This window comes from Ochotona curzoniae, unplaced genomic scaffold, assembly GCF_017591425.1.
Source record: "Ochotona curzoniae isolate NIBS_2020 unplaced genomic scaffold, NIBS_Ocur_1.0 scaffold_4701, whole genome shotgun sequence".
Taxonomy (NCBI): Eukaryota; Metazoa; Chordata; class Mammalia; order Lagomorpha; family Ochotonidae; genus Ochotona; species Ochotona curzoniae.
Genome location: NW_024467122.1, coordinates 52443665 through 52458741, shown reverse-complemented (window position 1 = coordinate 52458741; position 15077 = coordinate 52443665). Strand labels below are relative to the sequence as shown.

General features: G+C 55.6%; 1 protein-coding gene across 1 annotated transcript in view; it reads right to left on the bottom strand.

Moving 5' to 3' along the window:
* The window catches only part of DUOX1 (dual oxidase 1), a 29112-nt gene extending 16604 nt beyond the window's left edge, over window positions 1–12508 (bottom strand). The window contains exons 1-15 of the mRNA XM_040968914.1: window positions 12451–12508; window positions 9437–9520; window positions 9080–9244; window positions 8192–8379; window positions 7872–8073; window positions 7598–7764; window positions 7233–7293; window positions 7030–7126; window positions 5440–5530; window positions 4413–4515; window positions 4008–4180; window positions 2691–2866; window positions 2458–2576; window positions 1819–1956; window positions 1117–1227 (exon numbers count right to left, since the gene is read on the bottom strand). Coding sequence (XP_040824848.1) covers window positions 1117–1227; window positions 1819–1956; window positions 2458–2576; window positions 2691–2866; window positions 4008–4180; window positions 4413–4515; window positions 5440–5530; window positions 7030–7126; window positions 7233–7293; window positions 7598–7764; window positions 7872–8073; window positions 8192–8379; window positions 9080–9244; window positions 9437–9520; window positions 12451–12508 — 1933 coding nt within the window. The remainder of the gene's footprint in view (window positions 1–1116; window positions 1228–1818; window positions 1957–2457; window positions 2577–2690; window positions 2867–4007; window positions 4181–4412; window positions 4516–5439; window positions 5531–7029; window positions 7127–7232; window positions 7294–7597; window positions 7765–7871; window positions 8074–8191; window positions 8380–9079; window positions 9245–9436; window positions 9521–12450) is intronic.
* Between the last annotated feature and the right edge of the window lie 2569 nt (window positions 12509–15077).

The window sequence follows — 15077 nt, the reverse complement described above, 5'->3', positions numbered from 1 at the left end:
TAGTAGAAGCTATTATGATTTGTGTTTTCTTGATTGAAAAAATACAGGCTTGGGAAGTTTTAAAAACTCTGCCTTGGGTCCAGTAACTGCTAGTATTAGAACCTAGATTCCCAGCTCACTCTGACCCTGGGCCTTCATGACTCATTTCTCTGATGCCTGGGATTCAGGTGTGAGTGGCTGCAAAGCAGCGGTTCTTGAGAATCAGTGAGTCACAGCAGCCCTGTGGGATCCAGGTGCTCCTACAGCTCTCACCTATGACTCCATCACAGTCCCCGCCCTACACACCTTGCTTTTTTCTTTCCTCCAAAGGCTTAATTTTAATTTATTTCTTTTTATTTGAAAGGCAGAGCTGCAGAGGGAAGGAGAAACAGAGAGGGAGAGTCTTCCATCTGCTGGTTCACTTCCTCGATGGTCACAATGGCCAGAGCTGAGCTGATCCAAAGCCAGGAGCTTCTTCCAGGTCTCTCATGTGGGTGCAGGGCCTCAAGGCCTTGTACCATGCTCTGCCACTTTCCCAGGCACAAAAGCAGGGAGGTGGATGGGAAGTAGAGATGCTGGATCTTGAATGGGCACCTATATGGGATGCTAGCTCCACAAGCAGAGGCGTGGCCTGTGCAAAGCTTCAATTATTTTGAAAAGATGTATTCATTTGAAAGGCAAAGTGTGTGTGAGAGAGAGAAAGAGAGAAACAGAAACAGAAACAGAGATCTTTCATCTGTTGTTTCACTCCTCAGATGCCCACAACTGGGGTTAGGCCAGGCTGATGCCAGGAAAGTCCGTCCAGGTTGCCTACGTGGGTAGCAGGAACCTGCAACTTGTGGGCCACCATCTGCTGCCTCCCAGGGGTGTTAGAAAGATGCTGAATCAGAAGGGCAGAGTCGTCAGGACTTGAATCAGGCACTCTGATAAGGGATGTGTGGATCCACAGAGCAGCTCAGCCCTGTACCATCATCCTCACCTCTACCACAGGGGATTGATTTGGGTCCCCTGGAAGGAGCTCTGGAGATTGGAGGACTTCAGGTCCAATCACTATCCAATGCCACCATGGCTACCCCCACCAGCCTTTCCCCTGGGCCCCGCTGCCCTGCGCTGTGAGGCCCCTAGCCCCGGACCTACCTTCCACACCCTCAAGTTTCTCAGATGTGATGATCTGGCAGTCGTGGCCCTGCAGCCTCTTGAAGTTCCTCATCCGGAGCCGGGCCACAATCCAGGCGCTGAGCAGGCTCACTGGGGGCACAGAGGCAGTGGGATGCTCAGGGGAAGGGAAGGATGTGGGGAGATGGAGGAAGCATCTATCTTAACTCCTTTCCTTGGTAAGACCCCTGTTCCTCCTATGTCCTGAGTCTGCCCCCACTACGGATTGTCTGAAACTGTGAAGTTTCCAGGGTGGTGGCGCCGAGCTACTTTGCACTCCAGGAGGTGCTTTGCACTACAACACCTACCCAGAGTCTGTCCCCTGCTTCTACCACATGGCATCTTCCCAGTCAGGGTCTGTATAGATCCTAAGCCCTTGCCCCACTCCGACTCCCAAGTGGAGCTTGGTCTCTGGCGTTTCCCCAGACCTGGCTCCCATAGTCACACTTGACCAACCTGGGCCTTGGGGGTGGCGGAACAAGGGTGCAGAGGAGGCTACCTTTGCTAGGATTGACTCCTCTGCAGGTCAGACCCTGCCTGTGTCCCTTCTCCCTCTAACAGTTCCTCCCTGTCCCCAGTAACTGTACTCCGTAAGGTTTGTTCTCAAAGACAGAATCATCCCGGCCTCATACCCAAGCCTGTACTTCTCACCTAGCCCCGGCCTGACCCAGCCCCTGGACTTACCCAGGGGGAAGCAGCATAGAGTCCCAATGGTGACTGCAAAGCCAAAGCCACTCCCCTCAAAATAGTCCCGGACCACCACAGGGGCACAGGCCGGCAGCCCCTCCGTGCTGAGCTGCCTGGGCTGTGGGCAGGGGTCTCCTGTGAAAGCAGAAGGAGCTTCCTGGGTACAGGCACACAGGCTCTGCAATGTGGTCATGTAAGAGGGCAGGTGACAGAAACAGGGCAGCTTATCCTTGTCCTTGTAACAGGATTGTGGCATTGCCTACTTGGGTAGCAGGTGGAGTGAAGAATGTACCTCAGGCTCATTTTGTTACAGGAACATGTGCGTATGTACACACACACACACACACACACACACACACTGCTGAGGACTAAGATATCCACACTGCCCTTGGCCTTCCTAATGTCACACACCTGGGATGGGCCCAGGTGTGTCTCACCGCACCCCACGACTTGGCACCTCCTGGTTGCTGCACAGAGAGGAACCTATAGAGCTACATGTGGAAGCTCTCACACCCAGACCCGAAGTTCCCAAGAGGAGAACCACAGCTCACTCATGCAGTTCCCTGGAGCCCAGTCCACAGCAGAGGAGGAAAGCTGTGGTACCAGCACTCCTCCTACCATCCCTGGGCCACTCACCGGCAAACCAGAAAAAGACATTGGACTGCAGGGTACCGGGTTCAGTCCTCATGGTGGCCACCAGGACATCCCGCAGGGAAGTGTTTCTGATTTCAGCAATCTCTGCCTCCGAGAACAGCCTGGGGAGGGAGAGATGGGGAGCTGCTGGGGTGGAACGAGGCCCCCCAGGCCAGCTAGGAGTCAAGGGCCTATAGGGGCTGAGAGTCTGGGGGCGCACACCCTGCAGTTCTTACCCGTTCCTGGTGTTTTCAAACCAGTAGCGGTCACCATCCCTCAGTCGCACAAACTGGTCAAGAACAATGGCGCTGAACAGGGGTCCAGGGGCCCCGTGGCTCTCCAGGAGCCCCCCTGGGAGCAGCTCCAGCCGGGACAGGTCCTGGTTGTACAGGGTGGCCGTGGCCTTCAGCACCTGCAGAGGAGTGAGTGACAAGCCAAGAGGTGGCTGCCAGGGACTAGCTCCAGGGATAATAATAATAAATGACAAAAAGAATATGCTCTCAATCAAGTGCTCGCTGTGCCCCAGGCTCGGCTCTGAGGACTTTACACAAGTTAACCCTTACTAGGAGCTCTCTCACAGCTTCTGCTGCCTGCTCTACCACCTTGACGGTGAAAAGTCAGCCAGCCCTGGATATGATTCATCCTCGCAGAGGTCATAAAGTTGAATAGGCAAACTCAGAATATGCTTAGTTGAATGGCAGAATGATGCCTTGTAAAAGTTGTCCATGCTTTAGAATGAAAAAAAATATGTATACCAAATCCCTAACTTTAAGAAACAGGCTTCAACAACATGCCAGTACCACTAGCATTTTCTTCCTGACCTTTAGTTGTTCACTCCACAATCTAAATAAGCAGTTTACCAACTTAATTCCAACTAGGATCTCAAAGCTTTAAGGCTTCATTCCAGTGAAGCCCCATTTAAGCTAAAGATCTTCTGCTTTTCATATGCTTGCAGAATATCCACCTTCATTTCAATATTATGAAGTGTATAAACCCATGCACACATCACTTCTTCACTGCTCTTTCATATCTCCATTTCACCACGACTTTATAAAGTGGCAAGCACAAGATAGAATAAAACAAGCCGACAACTGTAGGAACACTGTAGTGCCAAGATGCTAACGCGGCCTGGACTGGTCTGTGAGCTGGCAAGCAATGCTGTCTACCCGGGGGATAGCTCAGGGTGCAACGACTAACTCCTGAGATACCAGTGCAGGAAAGCTTGGTCCAAGGCCAAGGATCTCCTCTAGCCATTCAGAGAGCTGTGGGGAAGAACATGTGAGGCATGCCCACAAAGTGCCTGCATGCAATAGATGTTCCACAAACTTGCTAGATCTGAACAGAGCCCAAAGCCGAAAACCCCGGCTGTTATGATCTCCATCCTGCTGTGTGGAGGGACAGTGACCTTGGGTGAGCCCTGCCCCCTCTCAGCAGGTGCTTGTCTCAGGGATCCTTACTGCACACCTTAAGACCTTCCCTGGCCCTTCTATCTGCTCCCCGTCCCAGCCCCCACCTCCCACCCCTTGCCACCTCCAGTCCTGTCCCCTCCTTACAGTGTCATTACTCCCAAAGAGTGCAGGATTGATGTCTGGCCAGTGGGTGAGCGGAGGCAGGCCCATGGCTGCCCTGGCTTTGGTGTAAGAGGGCAGGCCCAGGTCCCGGCCCCGCTGCAGGCAGCTGGCCAGGTAGTCTGTGCGGGAAAACTTCAGTGGCCCAGGCCAGAAATCTGGAAATGCAAAGATCAGGGCATAGAGGGAGCTTGGGGTCACAGCTGTGGCCTCTAGCTCAGGCTACTCCAGGCAGCTCCAGGGGTCCCTGAGCCATGGAGAAGGCAGGTCGGGAGCTCTCCCGACGGCAAGAATCACACAGGCTCCTGGTCCTGGGCACCCTGCTCTCCTGGCTTAGGAGGTCCAGCCACACTTCCTCCCAGGGGGCAACAGAGACAGCCTCGGCCTCACCTCGTACATCCTCCACCACCACGTGGTCCTCTCGCTCAGCAATCTGGGAGGCCATGCCCAGCAGCAGTGCATCCACCTCCTCAGCACTCTGCAGGCTAGGGTGCTGTGGTTGTGGGGCAAAGGAGGGAGGTGGGGTTAAGAGGGCCGGAAGTCGGGCAGCTAGCCTCCCTCTGCCCTGGCCTGCTGCTTGCACCCAGATTGGCAGCCCACTTCTCCCATGTGGCTCAGTTCTGTACTCAGGCTGAACAATGTCCCAATCCAAAGTTGGTGCTGCTGGGAGACAGATCTACAGGCACAAGAGACCTCAAGGCTTGACTTCTTCTGTCATAGATTAGACAACATGCTGGGCACGGGCACTAGAAGATCCAGGCCTTAGTAACCCGGATCTTAGTAACCAGCTTACGAGGCCCCAGCAAGTCCCAGGAGCTCTCTTGCACTCACTATTCTTGCCTCAATGAAAAGGAACTCAAACTGGGATGGTGCTGGTGTTCTCATTCCCCCTCCCCATCGTACCCCCAGTTTCACCACTGCCTCCAAGCCTCCCTCTTCTCTCATGGGCTCCTGCCTCCTCTCCCCTTTGCTCTCTGCTTTTGCTTTACATTGCTGCTCAACACTCTTCCCCCATGCTAGCCCGGCTGGTAGAAACAAAGCATCCTTCCCAATCCCACTGAGTCTTCTCTTCTTCCCTGCTTCCCCTGAATGAATGTATTCACCCACTGCAGGTCTAAGTGGGATGTTTCCTCGGGGACCTGGAGTAGCTAGGGACCCAGCGCTGTAGAAGAAGACCCTCACACCTGCACAGGCCCACAATCTCTCACACAGCCCTGAGGGAGGGGCTGGAGGGGGGAGTGACTTTTAACCTTGTACAGCTACAGACAGCTTCAACGTTCGGCAGATGGCTGAGGTCTCCCAGCTGCCTCCACACAGTCATTCTTTCTCTTTCTTTCTCTCTCTCTCCCCCTCTCTCACACACATACACACGCACATGCACGTGGGCATACCCAAGCACACACCCTTCTGTCCTGACCTTTCGGCTCCAGTAGCTATTGCAAACCCGGAGGACTCCGGAGACACCTGTGTTCTGATTGACGGGGCCCTGGAAGTGGCAGCTGGCATTTCTAAAAACATAAGGGGCAGAGGCTGGTACTGTGGCACAGCACTGCTTGCAATACCTGCATCCCATATAGGAGTACGGATTTGCATCCTGGCTGCTCTCCTTCCCATCAGCTCCCTGCTAATATGTCTGGGAAGTTGGCAGAAAGTGACCCAAATTCTTGGACCCTTTCTCACCACACAGGAGACCCCAGTGGGGTCCCTAGCTCCTGGCTTGGGCCTGGCCCAGCCCTGGCAGTTGTGACCACTTGGAGAGTGAACCAGTGGATAGAAGAGCTGTCTCTCTCCTTATTCAAATAAATCAAATCAATACATCTTAAAAATATAATAATAGGGCCCGGCGCAATGGCCTAGCAGCTAAAGTCCTCGCCTTGAACACGCCCGGATCCCATATGGGCGCCGATTCTAATCCCTGTGGCTCCACTTCCCATCCAGCTCCCTGCTTGTGGCCTGGGAAGGCAGTCGAGGACGGCCCAAGGCCTTGGGACCCTGCACCTGTGTGGGAGACCCGGAAGGGGTTCCTGGATCCTGGCTTCGGATCGGCATAGCATCAGCCATTGCACTCACTTGGGGAGTGAATCGTTGGATGGAAGATCTTCTTCTCTGTCTCTCCTCTTCTCTGTATATCTGACTTTCCAATAAATAAATAAATCTTAAAATATATATATATGTATATATATATATATATAATAATACATAAAGAACAGGCACAGGAGAGTGGTAACTGAGGCCATGGGGGCCCCAGATCAGACATCACATCTGATTTTCCCAAGCTGTGGCTCTCAGGGCCCTACATCAACACCTTGCTGAGGCAGTGCCTGGTACCTGATACTTGGTAGGTCCTGACAATCTGATATGGACAGTCTCTCCTCATTGGGCCAAACAGCTAAAACGTACCCATAGTACACTCTTCATGTGTATGTGTGTGCATATAAGGATTTTTACTTTTTTTTTTTTAAGTTACTTGCCTATGGTTAACTCAGTTGTCTATGATTTCTAGGCCATCATCAGGCACACTCAGAGATTGTTCCAGAAAAAAAATCCAACATGTGAGTCTTTCTATATTATAGCACAACTGTAAAAAGTAGACTGATACTCTGTGTTTAATACATGTATTTAAATATACATTCAAAAAACACACAAAGTTACCTTTCCTCATTTTGGAGCTGACCTATTTAGAACTTGTCTTGTAGGTTCACCAGCCCCAGGTAGCTGGGACACTTATAGCTAGAAATGCCCCAAGACAGAGGGTCAGACTGGCCCACTCTGTGACAGCCTAGGAGACTGCGTGACCTCATCTTTCATTGCGGGATAAAAAGCTTCACCTGCTGCTGAATGGGCGTGGACGTGCTTACAAGTGGGAAAGACACACTTGTCACAAAATGACTGCTTTCCTTCCCTTTCTACATCCCCGGATCCTGCGGAGGGGGAATAACGGGGGAGCGAGGAAGGGGTACCTGGTCTAGACTGTCCTGAACCAACAGCCAACTGTCCCCTCCTTCACCTCATGTAGACGCCAGGGGGCACCATGGTGGAGAAGAACTGCTCCGAGGCGGCCACGAACTCCGGAGAGATGCTGGGGTCCAGGAACGGCCGGTAGCCTAGGCCAAGAGAAGATGCTACCACTTAGCCCCTCAAGCTCCGCTGGACACGCCCCACACACCAATTCACCGCTCCTCCAGCCATAGTCCTCCGCAAGTCCCTCACCTGCATAGGGCGGAGGCGTCTTCTGCAGGAAGCTGGGCAGCCACTCGTACAGAGCAATGTTCTGGGGGCACACACAGGGCAGGGGAGGCACCAGGTGCGTCAGGCCCTTAGGGACAGAACTGAGCCCGAGCAAGGCTCAGCAACAGTCTTGGGAGGGGCGACTCTAAAAGCCAAGCAAAGCCTCACCCTTCAAGGAACTGGGAGACTTACACAACAGCAGGGTGCCCCCCACTCACACACCCCCGACAAGCAGCCCTTGCCGTCGCCCTCACTGCCGGGGGCTTTTCCCACCTCGCGCTCTCTCCCCCACCCCCGACAAAGGTTGTCCCCCATCCTCTGGAAGGGGCCTGTGTGGGGCGGCCCACCTGGTAGGTGGCGATGACCCTCTTGCGCGCGTTCTGGAACAGCTCCTCGTCGCCCCAGCTCGGGTGCTCCAGCGCCAGCCTCTGAGCCCACAGGTTGTGGTAGCGGAACCAGAGCAGGCCCAGCGCCTGCAGGAAGGGCTCCTGGTTCCCGCGCTCGGCCCCGAAGGCTGCGTGCCACACGGGAGGGAGGCGGCGTGAGTCGGGGGGCCACGCGCCCGCTCACCTGCGCGCCCGCGCGCCCAGCCCGGCCTGGCCCGCCCGCCCGCCGCCTCACCGAACAGCCCCTGCGCCCCGCGCTGGCCCGTGGCGGGGTCGGGCGGCGTCCACATGAGCAGCGGGTTCTGCGCGGAGCGCGGGAACGCGGGGTCGGGCCCGGACGCCAGCTGGCCTCCGGAGAAGCTCCTCAGCGCGTCGCTCCACGAGTGCGAGGAGCCGTAGATGGCGCTGCCGTCCAGCCAGCCGGTCACGCCGTTGGTCTGCGGGGCGCGGGGCGTGTGGGCCCGGTCAGCGGGCAGGGAGGGCCAGGTGGGTGCCCGCGGGAGGCAAATGAGGAGCCCGGGACGCCACCACCTCCAGGTTGGGTCGCAGCCTCACCAGGTCCCGTGGGTTACTGGGGCTCCGTCCTGTCTCGGGGTCCCAGCGGCTCCTCTGGTAGGGCAGGACCACGTCTCCGCGGTGGTCGGGGTCGAACACCGGGTCTCCGGGGGGGATTCGGATGTTGAGGAACTCGGCAGGGCAGCCGGGGGTCTCCACGCTCACCACATCAGAGAGCACGTGGTATCCTGGCCACAGAGCAGAGGGCTCACTGGCACCAGTCTGGATCACTGTGCCTCTGGTCCCAAGCCTGGTCCTCCTCCCTCCCTCAACCTCAACCTGGAAAAGCTGTGAAAAGCTGGTCAATCCAAGCCCTGACCTCACAAACCTCCTGCCTGCCCCTTTTCTCTCCTAACCAGACTGTGCCTGAACTTGGTTCCAGCTGTTGTCTCTGTCAGTTTGGCCTTCTCCTTGGTAACTGGGAGTTGCCCAGTGTCTGTGCCCAGGTAGACAGGCTGGCAGCACCAGCTCCAACATGCATTGTGAGCCTGTTCAGACGGCCTTGTGGGAAGCTGAACACATGAGCACCCTGGGTGGTGAATATGAGCCTGGCATGCCTGCCAACCCTCAGTCACTAAGGGTGAGTTGCCCTTGCACCCCTATTTTGACCTCCCCCTGAGTCTTCTCTGCCAGAGTCAGACCTTACCATGAGCCTGTCCTTGAAAGGACCAGGAAGGAGTAAGAACAAGGTCTGGCAGAGAGAGCCAACTCCATGATGACCATGCTTCTAACTCCCAAGCCCACCAACAGCCCAACATGCAGTGAGATGCTCTTCCACTGTCTCCCTGCTGTATCTCAGACCCTCCACTGCCTCCCTCCTCCAGCAGCAAGGTGGCTGGCAGTCCCCCATCAATGCCTCCCCGGGGGAGGGAGGGCTGGGGTTCTTACCGAAAAAGAGGCCCAGGACGGTACGGTTCCGCAGGGAGGCCAGCCCTGCAGGGCCCCTGGTGATGGTGTTGCTAAGGTCCCGGGGGTTGGGCAGGTGGGGTTCCCCCAAGGGCTGGTACACACCATCAGCATAGCTGGCTGGGACCAGGCGCTGCAGCCGAGAGCCTGATGTGAGAGGTGCGAGGACAAGGAGTAACCTCAAGGTGCATTCTGGACCCCCAGTCTCCCAGGCTGCCCTCCATAGTGTAGAAGATCTCCAGTCCTTAGAAAGAGATGGCCTTTGCCAGTCCCTGCAGGTGCCTGTCCCACATCCTTGGGTGACACCCTGGTCCTTGCATCTCTCGGGCTCTCACCTACCTTTACTACCCCACCTGTGCTCCATCAGGTTGTTGTACCATCCATCAAATCGCTGTACCTCCCAGGAGATGGGACTCTGAGCTCCTGTGTGGGAATGAAGAGGGCAGCAGGCAGATCAGAGCATGAAGGGCCAGGCAGCCGCTGGGTCCTGGCCTTCGGAGCATCAGAAAGCAAACATCCGGCACAGATGTGAGAGGTCAGTGCAGAGGGGGAAAACCGGGGCAAGGTAGCATCCAAAGGCAGGCTGGATTTTTCGGCCACTCAGTGTGGGAGACATGGTAGGAAGCATTAAAGTGACGGGGCAGGGCATGTAGGAAGCTGACACACAGCCTCAGACAGGAAGTGGGCCCTATTGGGGAGTAGTGCTGATGGAGAAGGGGTACAGGAGCCTTCTGCTCCTTCACATCTCTGCTCCCTGGGGGCTACAGGCAGGAAGACACAAACTGAGCAAGAGCCAACCACACCCCATACCTGGGAAGCCACGTCATGGTGTGACCCATCTCTGGGATGGGGCAGTATGCAGAGGGGCCTGGCTCTCTGGAGCTGCATAGGGCCTAGGGCAGGGGTGCGGTGTTGCTACTCAGCTCTTCTTTGCCAGCTTCCTGACTGGGCTGGTCATCTGGGTGACCTGGCCTCCTCCAGCACTGGGGCAGCTTGTCCCACACCTCATTCCTCCTTCACACTAGAGACTAGGAGGAGTCTCCTAATCTCTATCTGCTGCTGGGATAGAGCTGAGCAGAAGGAAGAGCCCAGAGTCGGGATGGGGTAGGGATCTTTCTGGTCAGTAGGTTAAATAACCAGCCGTGTGTGTGTGTGTGTGTGTGTGTGTGTGTGTGTGTGTGTGTGTGTTTATTTGAAAGGCAGCGTGACAGAGAAGAACACACACAGATCTTCCATCCATTGGTTTACTCCCCAAATGCCTACAACAGTCAGAGCTGGGCCAGACTGAAGCCAGAAGCCAGAATTCCATCCAGGTCTCCCACATGGGTGGCAAAAAAGTGGCAAGGACTCTAGTACTTGGGCCCTCCCTGCTGCCTCCCAGTGTGTTTACAATGGTGGGATGGAGAATGGAGCCAAGATTTCAACCCAGACACCCTGATATGGATGCAAGCATCCTAAGTGGTGTCTTTACCTCACTGCCAGATACCATTCCCCATTCCCCTGCAACAAGGCAGATTCTTCGACCTGAACTAGGAGGAAGCCATGGGACTGAGGTGCCCTCTCTCCTCATCTCAAAGAATGGAGGCAAGGATTCCTCTTGGCCAAAGGGAGACCCAGTCCTCTGTCTTTCTACTCAAGTCACACCAAGGATCTCAAAGCCACTCTGCTCCATACACAGTTATACACAGACACACTCTCTGTCTCTCTCTCTCTCTCTCTCTCTCTTACTCTTTAACCAGGAGGCAGGGAAGGAAAATGACTCAAGTTCCAGTGTTGGAACAAAGAATCCATCAAGCACCCAGGACTTGAGTCAGGGGCCAGAGCAGTCACATCCATCCGTGGAATCTTTGAAAGAAGCCGAATGGGTGGCAGAACAATGAGGGAGCCTCCGGAGAAGGGCATGGGGGAAGGGAGGACAGGAGACTCCAAGGCAAGGGGAGAGCTAGAAGGAGTGACAGTGGGCACAGCTCTGCCAAGGAGACTGCCGTTGAAATGTCACCATCCTGTTCCCTCCAGCCAGGACAGACCCTGTCCCAGGATTTCCTATTTCCTGTTTGTGTATTTCCCATCCCTCACGATCAGAGACTTACTCTTTCTAAATGAATCTGTGGCACCGTAAGCCAACATCCCTCCTTGCAGATCCAGACAGCATGGCCTATGTTGAACATAGCATGGGCTATGTTGTCTGGGTCTTCAGTCTAGCAAGAGATTGAGGCTGAGGGTAGCAAGATGACACAATCATGGTTCATACTGGCTTTGGTTTTGGTCACTTTTTTTTTTTTTAATCACTGGTGTCTCCAGCTTTGGGTACAAAGTGACTCCAAAGTTTTTATTAGTTTGTGTGTCCCAGTCTTTTCTTATATTTGGCCCATGGCTCTTAGAAAAAGAGGGCCTGGGACCCAGTGCGGTGGCCTAGCAGCTAAAGTTCTTGCCTTGAATGTGCCGGGATCCCATATGGGTGCCAGTTCTAATCCCAGCTGTTCCACTTTCCATCCAGCTCCCTGATTGTGGCCTGGGAAAGCAGTGGAGGACAGCCCAAAGCCTTAGGACCCTGCACCCACGTGGGAGAGCCAGAAGAGCTCCAGGTTCCTGGCTTTGGATTGGCTCAGCACCAGCCGTTGCAGTCACTTGGGGAGTAAATCATCAGATGGAAGATCTTCTTCTCTGTCTCTCCTCCTCTCTATATATCTGCCTTTCCAATAAAAATAAAATAAATCTTAAAAAAAAGAAGAAAGAAAGAAAGAAAATGAGGGCCTGGCGCCATAACCTAATGGCTAAAGCCCTTGCCTTGCATGCACCAGCATCCCCTATGGATGTCAGTTCGTATCCTGCCTGTTCCACTTCCCATCCAGCTCCCTGTTTGTGGCCTGGGAAAGCAGTGGAGGACGGCCCAAAGCCTTCGGACCGTACAAGCATGTTGGAGACCTGGAAGAAGCTCCTGGCTTTGGATCGGCTGATTCCAGACATTGTGGCTTCTTGGGGAATGAGCCAGTGGATGAAAGATCTCTGTTTCTCCTCTCTGTAAATCTACCATTCCAATAAAAATAAATAAAAAGGTAAGAAAGGAATGAAGGAAAGGAGGGAGGGAGGGAGAAAAGAGCAGAAGAAAGGCTTCTAAACTACCAGGACTATAATATAATAGGAAGTGATGACTCCTAAAGTCTATATTTGGAAATCACTTTCATTCTGCTTTCATCCATGTAACTGGCAGCTACAAGTAAGTGCCTACTATGAGCAGGGCCCTGTGGCTAGGACTGAAGGATGCAGGGATGAAGAGACGCAGCCCCTGTTCTAGGGGATAACCCAGAAGATGCCTGCTTCCTCGTAGCCATTCTTCTCCCATCTATACTCACCCATGGGAGTCCATGGCCCCACCATGAGTGTCCATGCCAAAACCAGGCAGAAGTCCATGGTGGAAGTGATACCAGCACCCCAGAAGACCCCAAAATGAAGGCACTAGGAAAGGAGAAAAATGGGGAAAATGAGCTCCAGTTGTTTAGGTGGGCAAGGCCTCTACAGGCCTTTTTATGTCAAAGCCCCCTGGTAGGTAGCAGCAAAGACCAAGAGATGCAATGTCTTGCTAGACTGTCCTCTTGCATTTCAACACATACTTGGCGGCCACCCACAATGGAGCAAGCATTGATCTGGGCACAGGAGTCAGTGAGAAACCAAACAGAAAGCTCTGGCTTTCTGGACTTGACCTTCCAAGAGGACTTGGACATCTTGCCTGGACCATCCTGGCCTGGGGGTCAGGTGACTGCCAGTCAGATCCTGGTGGGATCCTGTCCCATCTGATTCCTGGTTTCCTCTCCCAGCTGTGGGAGTCAACATGCCTGAACGGCTCACTTCTCAGTGTGTTGCCAAAGTCAGATGCGAGAACCAGGTTGAACTCAAAGCAAAGGCAAGGGACAAATGTTACACAAATGTAGTATGGAGGGGTGGGCTGGAGTGTGGCTCCTCTGGGTGCACTCTGAAGGGCTGCAGTGCTAGGCTCAGGCTTCGGTGCTGGCTCCCTGCCTCAGATTCCCAGGCTTAGAAAATATCCTGGGAAAATGAGGCAGCAGGGATTCCATGTGGGCCTCTCATGTGGTGCCAGGACCACATATGGAGGACCTAATGCCAGCGACAACCTCCTAAAGGTACCTAGAGATTGGGCCTGGGGGAGTAGTACATGGAGGCTCAGGAAAAGCCTCCTCTGCAGCCAAGCCTCAGGCCCATGGACGGGTTGTCCAGCCACAGAGGACAGAATCCATGGAGTGACCACATGCCTGCGCCCCATCTCCCATTAAACACAAACCCTGGACCCAACTTCACTCCAAAGCTCAGGACTCTACCTGTTTTGTCCCACCAAGTCTGTCCAAGTACTGACGTTTGCCAGTATGCCAACGGCTGGCCTCTGGGTGGTTGGCCTGTGAACTAGCCATGCTCCAGGGGCTGAGGGGGTCCTTGCCTACACCCAGATGTGCTCCCCCCCCCCCCAAATAATATCATGCCTTCCTGCTCTGGCCCCAGACATTAAGGTACTGCTCAGAACCCCACTCCATCAAGGGCGTTCATGGGGTTTTCAGGTCAGGCTGTGTGAGCCACCCAGAGAAAGTGGACATACTTAAATATGTCCACCTTCGATGTCTCCTTGTGGGCATGAGTAACCCTGAGTGATTTACATAGCCAAGTGGGGCAGGAAGTTCCCAGTAACTCTGGAAGGAAGGCACAGCCCCAGGCAGGACAGAGCAGCGAAGCCCCAGGCTGTGGCACCACGCGACTGCCTGCCCAGGTCTTGCCGCAGGTGAGCCCCTCTCCCAGCAGAGTGGTGGCCCTGGGGATGGCCACAAGGATCCCAACCTGGTCCCAATGGACGGCTGGGGGTAGGGCTGTGCGTTGGTTCCAGTAGGGGAGCCCCTAGGCTCTAGCGAACTAGATCACTCTGCATTTTGTGGTGTGGAAGAACCCAGTCTCCCCAAACCTTAGTGGGGCAGAGGAGAAGGCCCCATGTCAGCCTCAGGATAAGAGTCAATGCTCACGGGGTCTAAGATGTCCACTCCCCTCACTCCCACACTCCAACACACACACACACACACACACACCCCAAGAAACGCAGCCGAGCTGGGGTTCCAGCTCCGCCATCCTCCCTCACCCAGAGCGCCCTGAAAGCCCTCACCTGCACCCCGCTCTCTGACCAGTGGTGGACGCCTCGTCCCGTGAGGAGCCCGGGACTGCGGACTGCCTGCGCCCGGCCTGCTGCCCGCGGGGCCCGCGACGGCGGCTTGCACGGCTGCCTCGGCGGCTCTGCGCCGCGGCAGGCGGGGCTGGGGGACGCGGGGCCGGAGGGGCGGAGCGGGGCGGCGCCGAGCGCGGCGGGAGAGGCGGGCGACGGCCGGGGCGCGGCGCGGGACCCGGTGGGGGCTGTCCGGGCCCTGGTGGGCGGCGGAAAACCGAGCAGCTGCGGCACGAGCGGCCTTCCGCAGATGCTCAGCGCACCGTCCGGGGCTGGCATCCACGACCCATAGGATCCGCCAGACTCCCGTCCACACCAGACCAGCCCGGCGTCCAAGTCAGGTAACCGTCCACCCTAAAACGCTTCCTCGCCAAGGTTCCTCCGTGACATTGCCCCCGGAGGGGTGTTCTGGAGCCCCGCGAGCCTCGTCCGCGCCCTGCCACACCTGGAGCCGACTGGTCAGGTTTGCGCTGGAAGTGTCTGGGTGCTGGGCCTCGGGGGTGCTGGGGAAGAAACGTGGGTGAGAAGGAGGGAGGGGGTCGGAGAGCCAGCTGCGAGGGCACGGCTGCAGAAGGTGGGGGAGTGACTGTAAGGGGGGTGTGAGGGTGACGTGGCGCGCCCCTGACCCGGTTTGTCCGGTCGCAGCAGCTCGGGCTTGGAGTGAGTTAGAGAGGGTGAGGGGATTGGAAAGGAGACTCCCGTAGAAGAAAGGGTACGGAACGTGCGGCCCTGGATCACTCTGTCCTCGCACCCGGGGCGCTCCGT